At 42.7% G+C, this 17,761-nt stretch overlaps 1 protein-coding gene across 8 annotated transcripts in view; it reads right to left on the minus strand.

Moving 5' to 3' along the window:
- Positions 1 to 615: 615 nt before the first annotated feature.
- The window catches only part of LOC309352519 (splicing factor C9orf78-like), a 37,878-nt gene continuing 20,732 nt past the window's right edge, over positions 616 to 17,761 (minus strand). The window contains exons 2-5 of one of the 8 annotated variants that reach the window (XM_081881076.1): positions 13,695 to 13,789; positions 10,474 to 10,554; positions 5,290 to 5,490; positions 616 to 2,217 (exon numbers count right to left, since the gene is read on the minus strand). In XM_081881076.1, coding sequence (XP_081737202.1) covers positions 1,287 to 2,217; positions 5,290 to 5,300 — 942 coding nt within the window. In that variant the 5' untranslated portion in view covers positions 5,301 to 5,490; positions 10,474 to 10,554; positions 13,695 to 13,789 and the 3' untranslated portion in view covers positions 616 to 1,286. Of the gene's footprint in view, positions 2,218 to 5,289; positions 6,137 to 6,970; positions 7,826 to 10,473; positions 10,555 to 13,694; positions 13,790 to 17,761 lie in introns of those variants that run through there. The other 7 variants (XM_081881078.1, XM_081881079.1, XM_081881080.1 and 4 more) reach the window with 7 other exon arrangements.

Raw genomic sequence — 17,761 nt, forward strand, 5'->3', positions numbered from 1 at the left:
AAACTACACAGCTGTCCAAGCAATTAAGATATGATTTTGGGAATTCTCTCGTAAAAATTTGCTAACAGAGCTTCCACTTGTGAAAGTGACATTCTTCTTTATCAGTAAAGTGCATTTCATTACGGTAATGCAATTTCATCTAGCTTAATAGTAGGAACTGCTTTAACCTTATGGCGAGAGTACATAAACATCATAAAATTAATGTCACCCCCATGCATTGTGGGAATAGATCTGCACCATTTGACAGCAGTGATCAAGGGATGAAGAATCTGAACTGCACCTCCCACTTTGATATTTCAGAGATTGGGTCACAATCAGCTATGTGAGCTTGTTGGCTTCCTAGTGGACTCACAGTTAAGATGTTAAAGGCAACAACAGCACAATTCAATTTTCCAACGTCATAGCCAATGGAAATATCGCTCCATTTTAAGCTATGTTGGAAGTTATGCATCAGACCAAAGAAATCTCCAAGGACGAATGAAGAAAGTGATGCAAACCCTTCCTGGTAGATGCTATTTTTATCTTGTGAATCATACAGAATCGCTGGGCATTTTCATTAATGCAATTTAAAACTTTGTTAGCTGAACTCAAGAAAGCCCAAGTTGTTGCTTGCTCCATCATAGTAGTCTATGAATATTCACTAGGATTTAACTACGCACATAAGAAATGCCTGGTGGATTGGGCCAATGGCCCATCTAGTCCAGCATCCTTTTCTCAGGGGCCACCCAGATGCCTTTGGGAAACCCACAAGCTGACTAGAGCCCTCTCACTTCTTGTGGTTGCCAGCAACTGGTACTCAGAGAAGGTACTGCCTCCAGCTGTGGAGACAGAACAACTGGAGAGGATTATTCAATTAGGCATTACACTAGGTGGAACATTGGCAAATTGGCAAGACCAGGGCGAGGAAACTGTGGCACTCCAGAGGCTGCTGGACGACAAATCATATCCTCCTCAAGCACTGGCCATGCTGGCTGGGAATGATGGAAGTTGGAGGGCCACAATTTACACAGCCCTGTAGTACAATACCCTTACCCACTACAGCCACAATGTGGGGCTACAACCTCAATCTTCTTGAATTAGATTATCTATAAAGCCTACCTTTTATAAGAGTTGGTTTAATTTCTTAAAACTTACACACTGCTTGAGTGCAAAGACATCAAAGCTGTTTACAAAAAAAGTTCCCCGTTGCAGGGATGATTCTAAGTGAACCACCACATTCTCAAAGTCCCCTGTGCATTTGCCGTTAATGTCTGAAGAGGAATTTTTGCCTTCCGGAAAAGTCAGCCTCAGTACCGCCGGTTCATCTTCTTGAACTTCTCATAGTGATAGTCGTCAGTTGCCTTCTCATCTGGGAACCTCTCAGGTTCTGGTTTCTCAGTGTCTCCCACCCTGAGGGGATGGGCTTTGGGCTCTTCTTTGTTTCTCCATACTGGTGCATTCAGCTCTTCGTGATAAACTCTGTTGTGCTGGACGTAGTTGACGGCCAGGTTCATTGGGACAAAGGAGGTTCTGCTGTCTTTCTTTTTGTTCTGCTGCTCAGCCAGCAATCGCGCGTTGGCCTCCTCGGTAGAAATGATGTTTTTTATCTTAGCTTCAATTCCGAGGTCCACCTCTGGAATACCACTCAGCATCTGACTGGACAACATCTCCTCAGTCTTCTTAGCTGAAGAGACCTGAATGTTCTCAGGCAGCTCATACAGACAGTCCTCTGGGTTCTTCTGCTTCACTTTCTGTTCCTCATTTTCCACAATTCCCTTCCTTCTCTTCAGCTCGGTTTCAATGTACTTCATCATATCCGCATCTTCATCCCTCCTGTTGGTCTCTGCAGCAAAAGAAGTCCCAAGGTTGAGGTCCTCTTCTTTGCTGATCCTGGCCCTGCCCCGTTCTTTCAGTTTCTTCATGTCCACCTTTCCACCGGTCTTTATTTTAAAGGGATCATCCACCAGAGTCGTTTCTTCTTGTAGTTTCTCCCCCATGAGTACAGCAGCAGCACTCACTCCATTTGGCCTCCCCCTTAGACACTGCACTTCTTTTGCTTCCTCTAGTTTTAGCCAGACCTCCTCGGTGACCTGTGCATCTTCATCATCATCCTCAGGGTCCACCTTCCTCCGACGGAAAGCCTTTCCCGCAGGCATGTCCCCAATTGCGTTGGCAGCAGACCCTTTCCCCCCCATTGCTTGCGGGAGGAACAATAGAAGCAGAATCAAATTCCTTTCCCTGTTAGACAAAAGAGCAACAAAATATTACCACTACTAGTCCACTAATAATATATTGTTTGCCATTCCCCAATTTTCTGGCGATTGCCCGAATGGGAAGATTTAGAAATTTAAGGTTCAGTCTGAAATTGGCCCAATTAACATTGTTAACTTATAGCAAACTATAGGTGACATTAAGTGCATGACTGATTCATGCATGCATGCTTTTTCTTGATTAAATAGCAGCCAATGGCAGCTTCTCTCCCAGGGCAAATCCAGCCACAGAGGCCCTGAGGCACACTGGGACCATGGCAGGGGTTAAGGGTAAAGACACCCTTTCCTCCATGCCCTAGTCTTGGTCCAGGTTGAGGTGGTGGCAGCTGGGAAAGGCTGTGCTTTAGTATAGAAAGGACAAGCATGCTAGGGCCAGTCGCTGGAATAACATCACATCTAGCTTGACCCTTTTCTGGCAGTTTTGTGCATGTTAGCAAGCACTGTGGTGGTTCAACGTGTGCCCAGACTGTGACACAATGAGACCAAAAATATGGGTTGAGCCAGGCTGTGCTGTACCATGGTCAGTCAAAGTACATGCATATCCATGCGAAGTGTCAACTCCTGTTGACTTCATCCAGGTAAAACCAAATGGGATGTGAAATGAGATTCTTACTAAGGAACTGAGAGAGGAGCCCCTGTATTTTCAGTTTCTTCACCGCATGGTGGTCATGATGAGGGCTGTCCGAAAACATTTTGCTAACCGATATACAGAACCCCTTGTGTGTCCCCCAGAAGCCAGCTGGACTAGAAGTTAAGGTTTATTTCAATAGTGGCAATGGGCTTCCCCAACAGCACTAGGGGTCAGCAGGCTAGTCTAGTGGGTAGAGACGGCTGTGTGGCACACAGAGCTCGACCCTCCAACAGAGGGGAACAGCTAAGGGGTTCCAGATAAATGGCGGGGCAATGTCATCATCCCCCCCCACCAAACAGACCAGCATCTACTGTCTGATGTGGCTGCCTCACTCTGTCCAAGTGTCAGTGCTGCCACCGGTGATTGCTATATGCAACCAGTTCACATGCAAATATGGCTGCTGTGTGCTGAGATAAATGGTCATCTCAGAGTACGGTGATATCTGGGGGGGGAAAGGGGGGGTAGAGATGTTGCTGCCACACTATGAGATTGAAAGAAGCTATGGTGACCTTCTGTGATGTCTGAATCTTCCCTGGTCATCTGGTTTTCACACAGCACAGCAGAATTAAAACTGTGGGGCCTTTATTTTGAAGCAAGCCCTTCTGCATTCTGTGACTTATGGCCTCTCGTGACCAAAGAAAACTGTGCTTTTGAGTTCACCTCTAAGAGAAATTTCTGCCATTTGCTTTCAGTCATAGCACACTGTTAAAGCTATATTTCAGCATCAACCAGTTATACAAGGTATCAGTCTGCCTCTTCTCCAATAAATCTACACAAAACATTTTTCTGTCATTAGAAGAAGAAATGAGGACCACTTAATGTTTCGGGCTGACAAGATAGTGCCAGGAATTTTCCCAAAGGGTTTGACAATGCTCTGTTAAGTGTCATCTTAAAATTCACTGAGGAAATATTGTGCAATTTCCAATTCTCCACAGTAACATTTTCTTTATGCATTTTTCACAACTACTTTCCCAATGCATAAAAAAGATAAGTGTCCAAAATTACTCAATTTAAAGTCTTTACGCAGGTAGAAAACTGTCCTCAATAAATGTCCTATCCTGTTTATTGTTTTATTAAAAATGGAGGAAAGATGACTGTAAGAGTGGGTGGATACGAGAGAGAATTTCACAAAATGGTTGGGCATTCCTGCTGGGAAGGCAGAGCCTTGGCAATGGCTACCCCTTTACAGTGGTACCTCTGGTTACGAACTTAATTCATTCCGGAGGTCCGTTCTTAAGCTAAAACCATCCTTATCCTAAGGCGCACTTTCGCTAATGGGGCCTCCCACTGTACGCGCACCTCTGGCACACGATTTCCATTCACATCCTGGGGCAAAGTTCACAACCAGGAGCAGCTACTTCCGGGTTAGCGGAGCTCGTAACCTGAAGCATTCGTAACCAGAAGTGTTCATAACCAGAGGTACCATTGTGTAGTGTTTTCAGGGAGTGATACAAGTGTTCCCTTTTCTCCCCCTTTCCCCTTGAGTGGGGTTAGCAGGAGAGCATTCTGGGATACGTCTCCCAGAGCATCAACATAGCATCACATTCCAGATCACAACAGGTGCAGGAGTAAAAACTTGCTTTCTCCGGAACAAAACGTTGCTGAGTTCCCTGACAATCCCATTTCTCACAGCATCAGCACAGTCTCTAGGCCTGGGATCAGCAAACTTTTTCAGCAGGGGGCAGCAGCACTGTCCCTCAAACCTTGTTGGGGGGGCGGACTATATTTTGAAGGGGGGAAATCAATGAATTCCTATGCCCCACAAATAATCCAGAGAGGCATTTTAAATAAAAGCACACATTCTACTCATGTAAAAACATGCTGATTCCTGGCCCGTCCGTGGGCCGAATCCAGCCCCTGGGCCTTAGGTTGCCTACCCATGCTTTAGGCAAATAGATCTGAACCCTAACCCTTGCAACGACTTACTCATCCCAACTCTGCACCGGTACTACATATTATGAGTAGATGAAACCAGTAGGTTTATTGTACCCGAAAACCTTTGTGCATTCCTGCTTGCATACTCCAAATTACAATTGTTAATACTTATTACTGTTTACAGTGGTGCCTCGCAAGATGAAAATAACCCATTCCGCAAGTCTCTTCGTCTAGCGGTTTTTTCATCTTGCGAAGCATCCCTATTAGCAGCTTAGCAGATTAGCGCTATTAGCGGCTTAGCGGCTATTAGCGGCTTAGCGGCTTAGAAAAAGGGGGGGAACTCGCAAGACTTGCAAGACGTTTTCGTCTTGTGAAGCAAGCCCATAGGGAAATTCGTCTTGCGAAGCACCTCGAAAAACAGAAAACCCTTTCGTCTAGCGGGTTTTTCGTCTTGCGAGGCATTCGTCTTGCGGGCAACACTGTATATTTATGCTGTTTAAAAAACCTCAAAGTGACTTGCAAAACAAATCTTACTGCAAAGACATGATGATCAGCCAGCACAAACATCAAGCACAAACACTATGGGCTGGATCCCAAGATGCTCTTTGATGATGGGACTGCAGTCCAGTAGAGGCTCCTGTTGGAGGAAAAGAGTAGAGCCAACTTTCCCACCATCTTCCTGCAGCTTTCAACCCCACGTCCTGCACTCTTCTAGGTGGTTTACCAACACAGGAGCTGCAACGGAAAGTAAAATCAGCAAGAGCCATTTCCTCCCATTTCCTCCAGTTGGGATGTCCTATGACAGGCATAGGCAAACTCGGCCCTCCAGAAGGTTTGAGACTACAATTCCCATCATCCCTGGACACTGGTCTTCTTAGCTAGGGATGATGGGAATTGTAGTCCCAAAACATCTGGCGGGCCAAGTTTGCCTATGCCTGTCTTATGAGCTAACTCCACTCATGGGAACTCTAGATCCAAGCCCATGAAAGGCATTAGTTTATGGATTTGGGGCAGGGGCAGCTTCCACACAGGATTTGGGGTCATTTAACCTTAGACAATCAGGAGGCAGATGAGTGTGAAGAAATGCAGCAGAATATACCTGTAGCACCTGCCAAAATGGCCAATGTAAGTAAGCCAAGCCACATGCCAAGTTATTTCCAACTGTCTATAATATAACTAAAGCACAGTATCACCCTTCTTTATAATACTGATGCTCAGAAACAGTGTACTATCACCCAATCACCAGTTTTTTTGGGCTACATATGCTACATCACATCTTTACATTCTGCATTAAACCAGAATAATACGATCATTTCTGGGACCATTCAATGATTATTTTTTTTCCTTCCTAGGATGGAAAAGCAAATGGTCACCACACCCCACTCGGGCAAGGAATGCAAAGTTATTTTGGTACCTGGGGCACAAAATCCAGCAAGCACCCACCCACTTCCCAGACGCAAAAGAAGTACAACTATTATTAATATAAATAAATAAATAAATAAATAAATAAATAAATAAATAAATAAATAAATAACTGCACTTTCCTGACACACAAAGTCAGCTGCCTGAGGTGTGCAACTCACACTGCCTACTGGAAGGACTGATCCTACCAGAACAGTTCATATACAAAATTATGAATAGATATTGGAATCTCCAATTCACAAAACAGCGGCAAGAGTCTTGATAGCACAAGGATGGAAGAATGAGGAAATCCCAACGAAAGAACAGTGGCAAGAAAAACTGATGAGTTATGCAGAGTTGGCTAAATTTTCATATAAATTGTGAGACATGGACAAGTGTGACTTTAAGGAAGAATGGGAGCTTTTTACAAATTATCTAAAAAGACAACAAAATGAACCGGACTCCTTGGCAGGTTTTGAATAAACATACACAAATTTATTGGTTGGTAACATGTTAGATAGATAATGTAAGGATATGTACAATTTTATAACATGCAGAGAATAATATGTGCTGAGAAATCAGAGAGAGGAGATGAGGGAAGTCCTTGGGGGGGGAGGATGGAAGGGAGGGGGGAAATTAATGTAAGCGATTATATGGTTTGATAATTTGTTATGTTGAAACTGCTAATAAAAATATTTTATAAATAAATAAATCTCCAACTCACCCATTTGAACGCATGTGGTTTTTAAATCCACACTTTTCATCATTCTACTTGATGGTTTAACTAGGCTATCTATTAACCAGAAGGTTAATAGATAGCCTAGTTAAAACAAAACCAAAAGCACAGGCCACGTGCTAACCTTTGTTTTAAAAAAGGCTTTGTGGTTGAGTTTCCTCAGACTTCCTCAACTAGTTTCTTTCTGGAAACACTTGTGATGAAAAACCTTAATTGTTTTCCTTACCATACCTCAGAAGGTCACACACGGGCAAGAAGCAGGGACATGCCCCGGATTTCTATCAACTCCAGCATTGGAGTGCTGGGGAGAACCCAGGTTGTTGCTTTCAACTCTCTAATGGAGCCACAGAAGGGAGGAGGCAGGGGGGGAAACAATTAATACATCAGAACTCTCTGCCAGGCTTTTATGGCATTACAGGCTTTTTCCGCTATAAAGGAACATATTGAATCTTTAGAGCACAGCCCATTCTTCACTGTTTCAGTTGTCTCCTTTTGTTTACATGTCCCTGCCATCCTTCTTTGTGAATTGAATGCTAAACTATCTCTAGGGAGATGTTAGATTGCTTACAGAATGCCTCAGCAGATGGTGGTTCCTGTTGCAACAGAAGGCTGTGATTACACCTGAACTCTGCAAGAACTCGAAACTTAAACAGAAAAACAAGATAAATGAGGAATCCTTAAAGTTCTCTTTCCTCTCCACGGCGCCTGCAGCAGGGGAGAAAAATAATCCATAGGGTTTATAATAATAATTTTGAAAAGGGACAAGATCCCATCCTTCAGAGTTTGTTCATTACATTACAGGGCTCTCATTATAGAATTGTATTAGTGGCGCATTTCACCATTGGACCTTCTGTTATCAGCAATGTTGGGTAGCTCTTCATCAAGACAGTGAAAGGGACTCCCTTGGGAGGTGGTGGTCTCCCCTTCCTTGGAGATTTTTAAGCAGAGGTTGGATGGCCATCTCTCAGGGATGCTTTAGCTGAGATTCCTGCAATCTAGGGGATTGGACTAGATTACCCTCAGGATCCCTTCCAATTGTACGATTCTGAGGAGATTTCACCCCTCCCATATCCAAGAATCTCCTGACAAGTCTGCTGATTCTCCAGAGAGGAGGAGCAGTGTTCTGCTTTCTACTTATTCAGCTCCAGCACCAAGTCAGTCAGTCAGTCAGTCAGTGTGTTGGAGAGAGAGAAACTGAGTGTTAGAGATCGTGTGTAGAGATAACGTTGCTGCTAAGAGCAGCTGCAGACACTCACTGCAGCATTCATTTATGCTTAGACCTATTTAGCTCTGTATATAGTTTTGTATTATAGTTGTAGTTATAGAATAAAAGAAGATATTCTACAGAGCTGCTCTCCGAGTCGTTTATACACTGCTAGACTCTGCTATACTCTGCTGTGCGACGACTGTATTGTGGAAGTGAATCCGGTGCTCACAACTCAAAGCTGTGAGTCCACAGCACTTTGACCTGTTCCTGTGTAGAAGGTGGTCTCTGGAAGTGCTACCCAGCTTGCCTAGCCCAGTCGGGTTTGAAGTGCATGAGTCCAGTTGGTGACACTGGCTCAAGGGCGATGCTGACAGATTCTACGATTCTATTATTTATTCAAGATCCAGGAGTATTTACTGCACAGAATGATTCTACCACCTCCAAATAAACGTTTTCTGGCTCTGTATGTTCTGGTTTTGTCAAGCACACTTCATCTGTCACTACAGACACAAAAACATTCCTAGGGCCTGAAATCTCCCCAAATAGACATTAGAAATCTCACTGGAGTAGTAAAAATACACACAAAAACCTGTTAGTGTAATTTTTTTGGTTAAGACTGAATGGAGGTTAAAGTGCAACAACATTCTTTATTGTTTATGAATTTCATCATTCATAAACAATAATAGGAAAGACAAATTAAACTTCCTGTCCCCTAAATACTTCTCTGTGTTCCTCTAAAGCATCTCTTGGGAGTTGTATCCTATAACAACAACAAAATTCCTGGACACTTTCGCCATTTGGGGAGGCATAAATCAAAGGCACAGACCTATTCATACGTCAGCTGGCAGCGGATGTTTTATTGTACAGCCCAAGAGGACTGAAAATAGGTAGATCCAATATGGATTTAACATTTCTTGCACTTTGCAGTAACTAGATCTATAAATTAAGAGGGGGGAAAGTGCAAGACAAAGCACTATAGCTGAACACACTCCATTACTCAACTTTGGTAGAAGCACTGAGCTCAGGTTGTTCTCAGCCTATCAAAAAGGAGCCTGTATTTGAAAAGAGAATTGTCCAGGATGACATCATGTGGCTGGTCCAGAAACAAGAGGAAACATCTTTTCCCCTCTAGCTCTTAACACAATTTCATAGCAAAGAGTTATGGGCAAAGCATTACATCCGCTGAAAGGTTTGTTGCTTTCCATGGCAAAGTACATGAAAAACAAGACTAATAAATGACACAGGAATAGAACTTCCTGAACTTCTTTAAAACAGATTATTATTATTATTATTATTTTCTTTGTCCATGTAGCCCCTTAAACCCATGTTGCTGTAGTTAAAAGTGTGGGATGTAAAACTGCAGTCAAGAACAACATTCCTACAGTGGACATGTTAGGGGATGTTTTGTACCACTCAGAAGAAGACCTCCTGTTTCCTCCTAAGCTGGGACAGACTTCCACTACATGTGACTTGAAGAGGAGGTGGTCTGTTGTACTAGCATGGAGGAACACATGGCCTCCATGGTCTGATCAGTGTGTGTTCTCCATTTTGTATGTTGCTGTGTGTTTGAAGAAGTGACTGCTTAGTCGCAATCACTTGGGCCTAATTTCTTTATGGAATAGTACTAGCTGTTGTGGAATAGTACTAGTTGGGGACGCGGGTGGCACTGTGGGTTAAACCACAGAGCCTAGGACTTGCCGATCAGAAGGTCGGCAGTTCGAATCCCCGCAACGGAGTGAGCTCCTGTTGCTCGGTCCCTGCTCCTGCCAACCTAGCAGTTTGAAAGCACGTTGAAGTGCAAGTAGATAAATAGGTACTGCTCCGGCGGGAAGGTAAAACGGCATTTCTGTGTGCTGCTCTGGTTCGCCAGAAGCGGCTTACTCATGCTGGCCACATGACCCGGAAGCTGTACGCCGGCTCTCTCGGCCAATAAAGCGAGATGAGCACAGCAACCCTAGAGTCGTCCACGACTGGACCTAATGGTCAGGGGTCCCTTTACCTTTACTAGTTGTTATGTAACCTAAGCCTGCCTTCAGGTATAGTGTATGTCTGTGAACCTGAATGCATCTGTCAGTAAACTACTTTTATATTAACGCTAATAAGATTCTTGTGTTTTTAAGAGGGATTAGAAGGGATTTTATCAGGAAGGAATCTTTAATAGTAAGACTCAGATGAGTCAGCAACAAGCTGCTCGCTGCGTAATTTAAAAGGGGGGGATGTTTGGAACTCTGCTAGAATATGGAACTTGCTAGCACAAGTTAGGAAGGATATCATTAAATAATATATCCTCTCCTGCCTCCCTAATCATCCCCACAAAATGAGGTTTTTAAAGTTGCAAATTCATGAAGGATAAGACTATCTCTAGCTACTAAACATTTCTGTCAGAGGCAGTGCTGGAAACCCTGGAAGGAAGAGTGCTGTTGCTGTTGAGAAAGATGCTGGACTTGATGGGCTACTGGCCTGTTCTAAGAAACTTTTCTTATATTCTTAGAGTGTCTGTGCTAATTTTTGTTTAAATATTGAGCCAAGTCTTATGACTTTATCCGCAGAATCCTAGCACGAACACACATTTTTGTAGTACTTGAAGTACTGTGCAAACAAGCATATTTCAAATATTACTTACATCAAAGCTGTACATATTTTGTTCTTATTTGCTTTAGATAATAACACATTTCAGGATTTTGAAAGGAAGAAAAAGCACAGCAACACCAGACCACCTTTCAAGATATAAGGTATTATTCCAGGAATCCTTGTCTTAAGTTCTTTCGTCTGATACCTGCAAACAGCAACTGCACACAACATTGTAATGTGGAACATTACAAACAAAAAAGTTCATTTTCTGCAAGTACTGCTTCTTAAGGTTGTCGCGTCTGTCACTTGTATTCATAAAGACATACGTGGAACACAAAAAAGCTTCCATTTGGACATTACGTATATAAGAACTGATCTATTTGTATTTCCTGTCCAAAATGTTGGTCTTTAATTGCTTCTCCTTAATTTGATAATGTGAAAAGAGGTATGTTTATTGGATGTATTAAAAATTCATATAGTTAAACACAGCCAGTTACATTGTAGGTGTTATTGTTAGTCGGATTTACGTAACTAAAGGATTGATAGTGTTGTGCATGAGTTATTCTGGCATGTATTATGGCCAGAATCCTTTTGCGTGCTGTTGAGGGCCCATAGTTTGTGTGTAACTTTCTCATTTGCTAATATGCAATGAGAGTTACTTTCCCATTTCTGGAGCTATCTGAAAAGAAGAAGATGCATGAATGTTAAGAATCTGCATGTTTGGAATTTAGCTCCTGCAACTAGATCGAGAAAATAGGAAGATAAGTTACACTTAAGAAAAAGTTGAAATTTAAGGTTATTATATTTTTTTATTTTAAGGCATAAATATTAGATAGAAGGCACCTTAAAATTAGAAGTAAAATATTTTGAAAGATATAAATAAGATACGAAACAAGGTAATAATTTGCTGATATGTTTTATTGTAAAGAATGCAGGGTGAGGGAGGTGTGGGGAAGTCCAGCTAACAATTTAAAAATGTATTTTGAAAGTTGGAGTATTATTTATTTTTCTTCTTTTTTCTTCTGTAAACTGAAAATGCAATAAAAATGTTTTTTAAAAAATGAAAAGAAGAAGATGCAAGAACGCATGAAGAGCTCGCAGGATTAGGCCAATGGCCCATCTAGTTCAGCATCCTATTCTCACAGTAGCCAACCAGATGCCAGTGGAAAACCTGTAAGCAGAACCTAAGCACAAGCTTGGTGGCGTTAGGAGCATCTTCCATGAGCATGAGTGGCTTGTGGGTAAGACACATCCAGCATGCTCTGCAAATGGGCCAAGGCATGGAAAAACCAAGCAATCATGCTGTTTTGCTTCTGAGGATGAAATGACCAGCCCCTGTTCTCTTAAGATGGTTGTCTGCATCTTGATTTGTATTTTTATAAGTAAAGAAATTTCATTTGTCTCCAGCGCACTCTACCTTCCTCCCTACCCACAAGAAAATAGACTGTGCACTGTACTTACAGCTCAGGCAAAGGGCAGGTTCTACCCACAAAGCCATTTATCACTCTGTTGCAGATTGATCAATCTGCAAACACCTACACCTACAACTCTGCTGTGGAATAACTGCTTGCATCAGGATGATAACGAGTATAATTTTAAAATTTATGTCTCATTATTCTGTTCATAGAAGGGATGAACCACGGAGCCTAGGACTTGCCAATCAGAAGGTCGGCGGTTCGAATCCCCGCAATGGGGTGAGCTCCCGTTGCTCGGTCCCTGCTCCTGCCAACCTAGCAGTTCGAAAGCACGTCAAAGTGCAAGTAGATAAATAGGTACCACTCCGGCGGGAAGGTAAACGGTGTTTCCGTGCACTGTTCTGGTTCACCAGAAGTGGCTTAGTCATGCTGGCCACATGACCCGGAAGCTGTACGTCGGCTCCCTCAGCCAATCAAGCGAGATGAGCGCCGCAACCCCAGAGTCGTCCGTGACTGGACCTAATGGTCAGGGGTCCCTTTACCTTTTATTCTGTTCACACAGCAACCAGAGTAGCTTAACCACAAAAGAGAACTACCATCATGGTGCTAAGTCTATTGTTACATCAGCGCAAGGATATACATTTGTACCACAGAACATTGTCCCCTCATGCACTCCCTAAATCTGTTCCAGGGGCTCCCCCTGACCCTCTGGAGCAGATTTGAGGACAGGGCAGAGAAAGGGAGGCTCCATTACATACATACATGGAAATTCTTGTGCAAATGGGAGAAGATAGTTGAAGTCTGCCCTAATTTTTTGTATTGCAAAAAAATGCAAACAATTAAGAGCATCAGTTACTTAGAAGTCAAATAAAAATCAGCAGCAGAGTGAAACTTTAAAAGGAGGGCCTGGACAAGACCTGCCAAGGAAAATAAAGAACTTATTTATGTCTGCTACAACAGCGGCAAGAGTCTTGATAGCACAAGGATGGAAGAATGAGGAAACCCCGACAAAAGAACAGTGGCAAGAGAAATTGATGAACTATGCTGAACTGGCCAAACTGACATACAAACTGCGAGATAAGGACAACTGTGACTTTAAAGAAGAATGGGAACCTTTTACAAACTATTTAAAAAGACAACAAAATGAACTGGACTCCTTGGCAGGTTTTGAATAAACATACACAAATTTATTGGGTTAATATAGTGAATAGATAATATAAGGATGTATACAATTTTACAATATGCAGAGAACAATATGAGTTGAGAAATGAGAGAGAGGAGCTGAGAGAAGTCTTGGGGGGAAGGGGGAGGGTTTGTTGGGGAGGTGGGAGGGAAAAAAAGGGGTGAATAATGAATATGATTTGTTTTGATAATTTGTTATGTTGAAATTGTTAATTTAAAAAAAAAAAAAATCTTTAAAAGGCGGGCCAGCCCTACTATTAGACAGAATGAGGCAGTCGCCTCAGGTGGGAGATCCTGGGGGTGAGCAACAGCTATGAGCTGTTTGAGAACAGAGCTGTGTGCTTTACTGCCTACCTTGCACCATTAAGCCTCCCTGCTGCCCAGAAGATGCTGTTCGGTCAGCAGTGCTAAAATAAGGTTTAGCTACCAGTCGAGTTGGCTCTGAAACACAGAGTCGAGAGGGTGTCATCTTGGCCTTCGTCAATGGAAGCAAAACTTCTTGGGTTGGCCCTGATGAAGAGCCTGAGGAAATAAAAGCATTCTCCATTTATTTCTAACAGATAGTAAAGAGCAAGGCTGATGAATCTCCACAGGGAGAGTATACCAGAACTTCAGTGCCTTCAGCAAAAACGCTTGGCAAATATTTTACTGCAGATTTCAGGATTGGAAAGGAACAAAGTATCTTTCAAGTGTTCAAATTCAAAACGACCTCAATGGATCAAGAAAGGAACTATATCTTGTTTTTAACTCCACATTTTAGGATATGTGAAAGAAGATTTTATTTTTAAAAATTCAGGAATCTATCTTAGGATATGATGTTGCATTAGTAGAAGCGATGTAACCTGATCCTGTTATAATAAATATATCTTACATTTCGTGCCACCAGTACACTGTGGCACTACACAATACCGTCTCACCCAGTCACACAGCATGTTCACCTTTAAAGGACTAGTTGCAAAAAACAGAAAATGCTGGATTTCAGGACATTGGTAGAACAGCTGGACATGGCACAAATTAACCAGAAGAACCATGGGACATTCTTCCTGGAAGTCTGCATTTTCAAGCAGGAAGAGAAAGATTGTAAAACAGTTGTCATGTGTGGCAACAAACAACAACTCATATTAAATCTGAGAACAAACAGAAAAGCAGAGCTGCAAAAGTAAAAATGCAGGCATGAAGCTGTGTGTAAATAAAGATATTGCTTAGTACCATCACATCCATTTTCCTGCTTAACCACATAGACTAGGGGTCAGCAACCTTCAGCCTTAGAGCCATATGCAGCCCTTGGCCTAATTAGATGCAGCTGGCAAGGAGAGGGGAAAGGGAGAGGGAAGAGAGTGCCAGAAAGAGAAAAAAAGGGTGACAGCCAGGAGAGAGAAGGGGGTAGTCCCTTTGGGTCTGAGCACCACCCAATTTGGGAGTCCTAACACCCCCCACTTTTGACTCCAGGCCTGCCTACTTTTGATTCCAGTCCCAGTATTCAGCCTCTAAGGTACTGCAGCATTCAACTTTTTTTTTTTTTTTTAAGGCTGCCCACCCCTGATATAAGCAATGCGGGTTTCAAATTCAGAATTGCCTGGGCTCATTAAAACTGTAGCAATATATTTCAGTGGGGATGGATTTCAATCTAGCCCGAGTAAATTTATTTTTGTGTATTCAAGAGAGGGTTGCATTCAAGCAGCAATTTGGTTTTCTCCCCCTAAGTTAAAAAAAAAATAATGGAAACTGTTAATTACCGAAATAGAAGAGATTTTAGAAGAAGACAGAAAAAAGCTCTCCTTGTTACACCATGGAGCCTGCTAATAGCTCTTTTAGTGACACCTAGTGCAGTCGGTGGAGATGAGGCACTATTAAACGCTGTGGCTGAGACACACTGCCTTGTTAATGTTACTTTGATTTCCAATAAAATGAGCTAACTCAATAGTGCTGAAAGGCAACCATTTCTTTTAGGCTCCAATTTGCATGCATATTCTAATTCACATTTGAATCTTTGAAAGAAAAAAAGGCAGCTAAGCTTATGGACCATACTGTCTGCTCAGTTCGTCACTTAACTGTTAGAACCACTGGGTCATTAATATCAATAATGAGAGAGAACTGCAATTAGGATCCAAATGAAATATGCCATGCCTCAGTTGATTTATTAGAATGTTTGTCAGTACAAAATGCCGTGGCACAGTAGACAAGGCTGCTGTGCTTGGATTGCTGCCTTCTCTCTAAATAGGAATCAAGAAAAATATTCACAGGGGCGATCATTCCATTACTGAATGGGAATTCAGAATATAAAGCTGAACTTTCTTTTTTTTTAAAAAAAAAAAAAAGCAGCAGTGCCTTGCTAACTCATATTAATGTTGGGAGGCGTATTACCAATTATTGAGTGTTGTCAATTAGCGAGTAATTATTTTCTTGCTGCTGATCTGACCCTTTCACTCTTTCCATTGAACACCTCCCATTGGCTCCTCTTTGCACGGTTAATCAAATCTAAACTACTTGCCATTATTTTCAAGGGCTGGTGGTACTCAATCTCTGACTTACATTTCAGATGGTTTCCCTAATCCCATTTCCTCAAGCAGACTCTCTGCCAGGGAGGACAGACTCATCCATCCATTTAGTTAGAAATTATAGCTAGTGGGTGGGGGAGTCAAAATGGCTGGCAGGAACAAATTTTATACCCAAGGTAATTGGAACAAACTACTGAGGGAAGTGGTGTGTTCTTCCCTGCATGCAGCGTTCATATCAAGGTCCACCCCCACCCCCAGCAGATATGACACATCAGGCAGCCAAATCACTTTAAAGTCACATCCATTTCAGAAAGGAAGAGATAAACACATGCTTATCCAATCCAGTCTACTGTATAGAAGTGGGATATCTGATGCAAGATCTATTTATTTATTCATCTTTATTACATTTTGCGTGGACAGGTGGAAACCCCCCGAACCCCAGGCAACCCCCGGGCAGAATAATGACACCCGACAATGTTTCAAAGCACAATTCAAAGTGTTGGTGCTGACATTTAAAGTCCTAAATGGCCTCGGTCCAGTATACCTGAAGGAGCGTCTCCACCCCCATCGTTCTGCCCGGACACCGAGATCCAGTGCCGAGGGCCTTCTGGCGGTTCCCTCGCTACGAGAAGCCAAGTTACAGGGAACCAGGCAGAGGGCCTTCTCGGTAGTGGCGCCCGCCCTGTGGAATGCCCTCCCACCAGATGTCAAAGAGAAAAACAACTACCAGACTTTTAGAAGAATTGCTTTTTGTTTTGCTTTTAATTAGTTTCTATTGCTTTATACAGTTTGTATTTGGGTTTTTTAAGGGGAGCGGGTCAGGGCTGCCTGGGAGTGGGCAGGTTCCATGTGGGGGGGGGGATGCACTGGGACACCCGATCTCAGTGATCACGGGTAGGAGGAGGAGTTATGCTATGACCAGGCCATGTCATTACCAAGGAGGCAGGTTTAATCGTTGTTTGAAGATTATCCCTGCCTCCGAGTCTGGTCTGGACCGGATGGATACTGGAATCAACAAGGGAGACCCACATGACCTGAAGGTGCTCTTGTGCAATGCCAGGTCAATGATTCATAACACTACTGCCATTCACAACTTGATCATGGATGGAGGACTTGACCTGGCACGTGTGACAGAGACTTGGTTGGATGGAGCAGATGGGCCTGTCCTTTCCACTGCTTGTCCACCAGGTTTCTCGTATGCACAGCAACCCAGGTCATATGGGCGGGGAAGGGGGTTGCTGTGAATTTTAGGAAGTCACTAGCTTACATCGGATGTCCTATTGGGAAGACCCAGTTTTCTGAGTGTATGTTCTGAAAGTTGGGCAATAGGGGCAGTACAGGATTCCTTCTGGTGTACTGACCTCCCCACTGCACCAAGGATCCCCTGCCCGAGCTGCTTCAGGTCATGGCAGATGTTCTCCTGGAGACACCTAGCTAATTCCTCTCTTTTAAAAAAATTGGGGTTATTTTATAATTTAAAAAGTAAATTTCTTAATACAGAAAATAACATCACCAGGGATTCCCCTTTATATATTTGTTTTCTACTCAAGGGTAAGACTAGGCATATCAATGAAGGTGAAGGTTCACAGAAAGTTGTGTGTAGATTGTCCATTGTTTGTGTTGCAGTGTTAGGGTATTATTAACCTTTGTTCATCTCCAGAGAGTTGTTGCGTATGCAGTCAGAGGACAGGAACAGCTGTCATTCGAGACAAGTTCACCTGCTTAATAAGTTCTGCTTGCCATGCAGCAATAAAAGGCACAAAGTGATATTGGGATGTTTTAGAGAAGGTTTTTGCTTTAAAGGTGGTCTTGAGGATAATTTTAGTGGAGAAGAGGGAAAACTTGGCGAAGAGGTAAAATACAGGAGAACTTAAGAACTGACTAAGAGGGGAGAAGGAAAAAGCGTAATTCCATTACTTTTGACTTTAATTTGTTGTTATTCCTTGTAATCTGATAACAATCTAAATCTGAACTAGAGTTATACATAAATGGAGAT

The sequence above is a fragment of the Podarcis erhardii genome (genome assembly GCF_964252035.2).
Source record: "Podarcis erhardii genome assembly, chromosome: 11".
Lineage (NCBI taxonomy): Eukaryota > Metazoa > Chordata > Lepidosauria > Squamata > Lacertidae > Podarcis > Podarcis erhardii.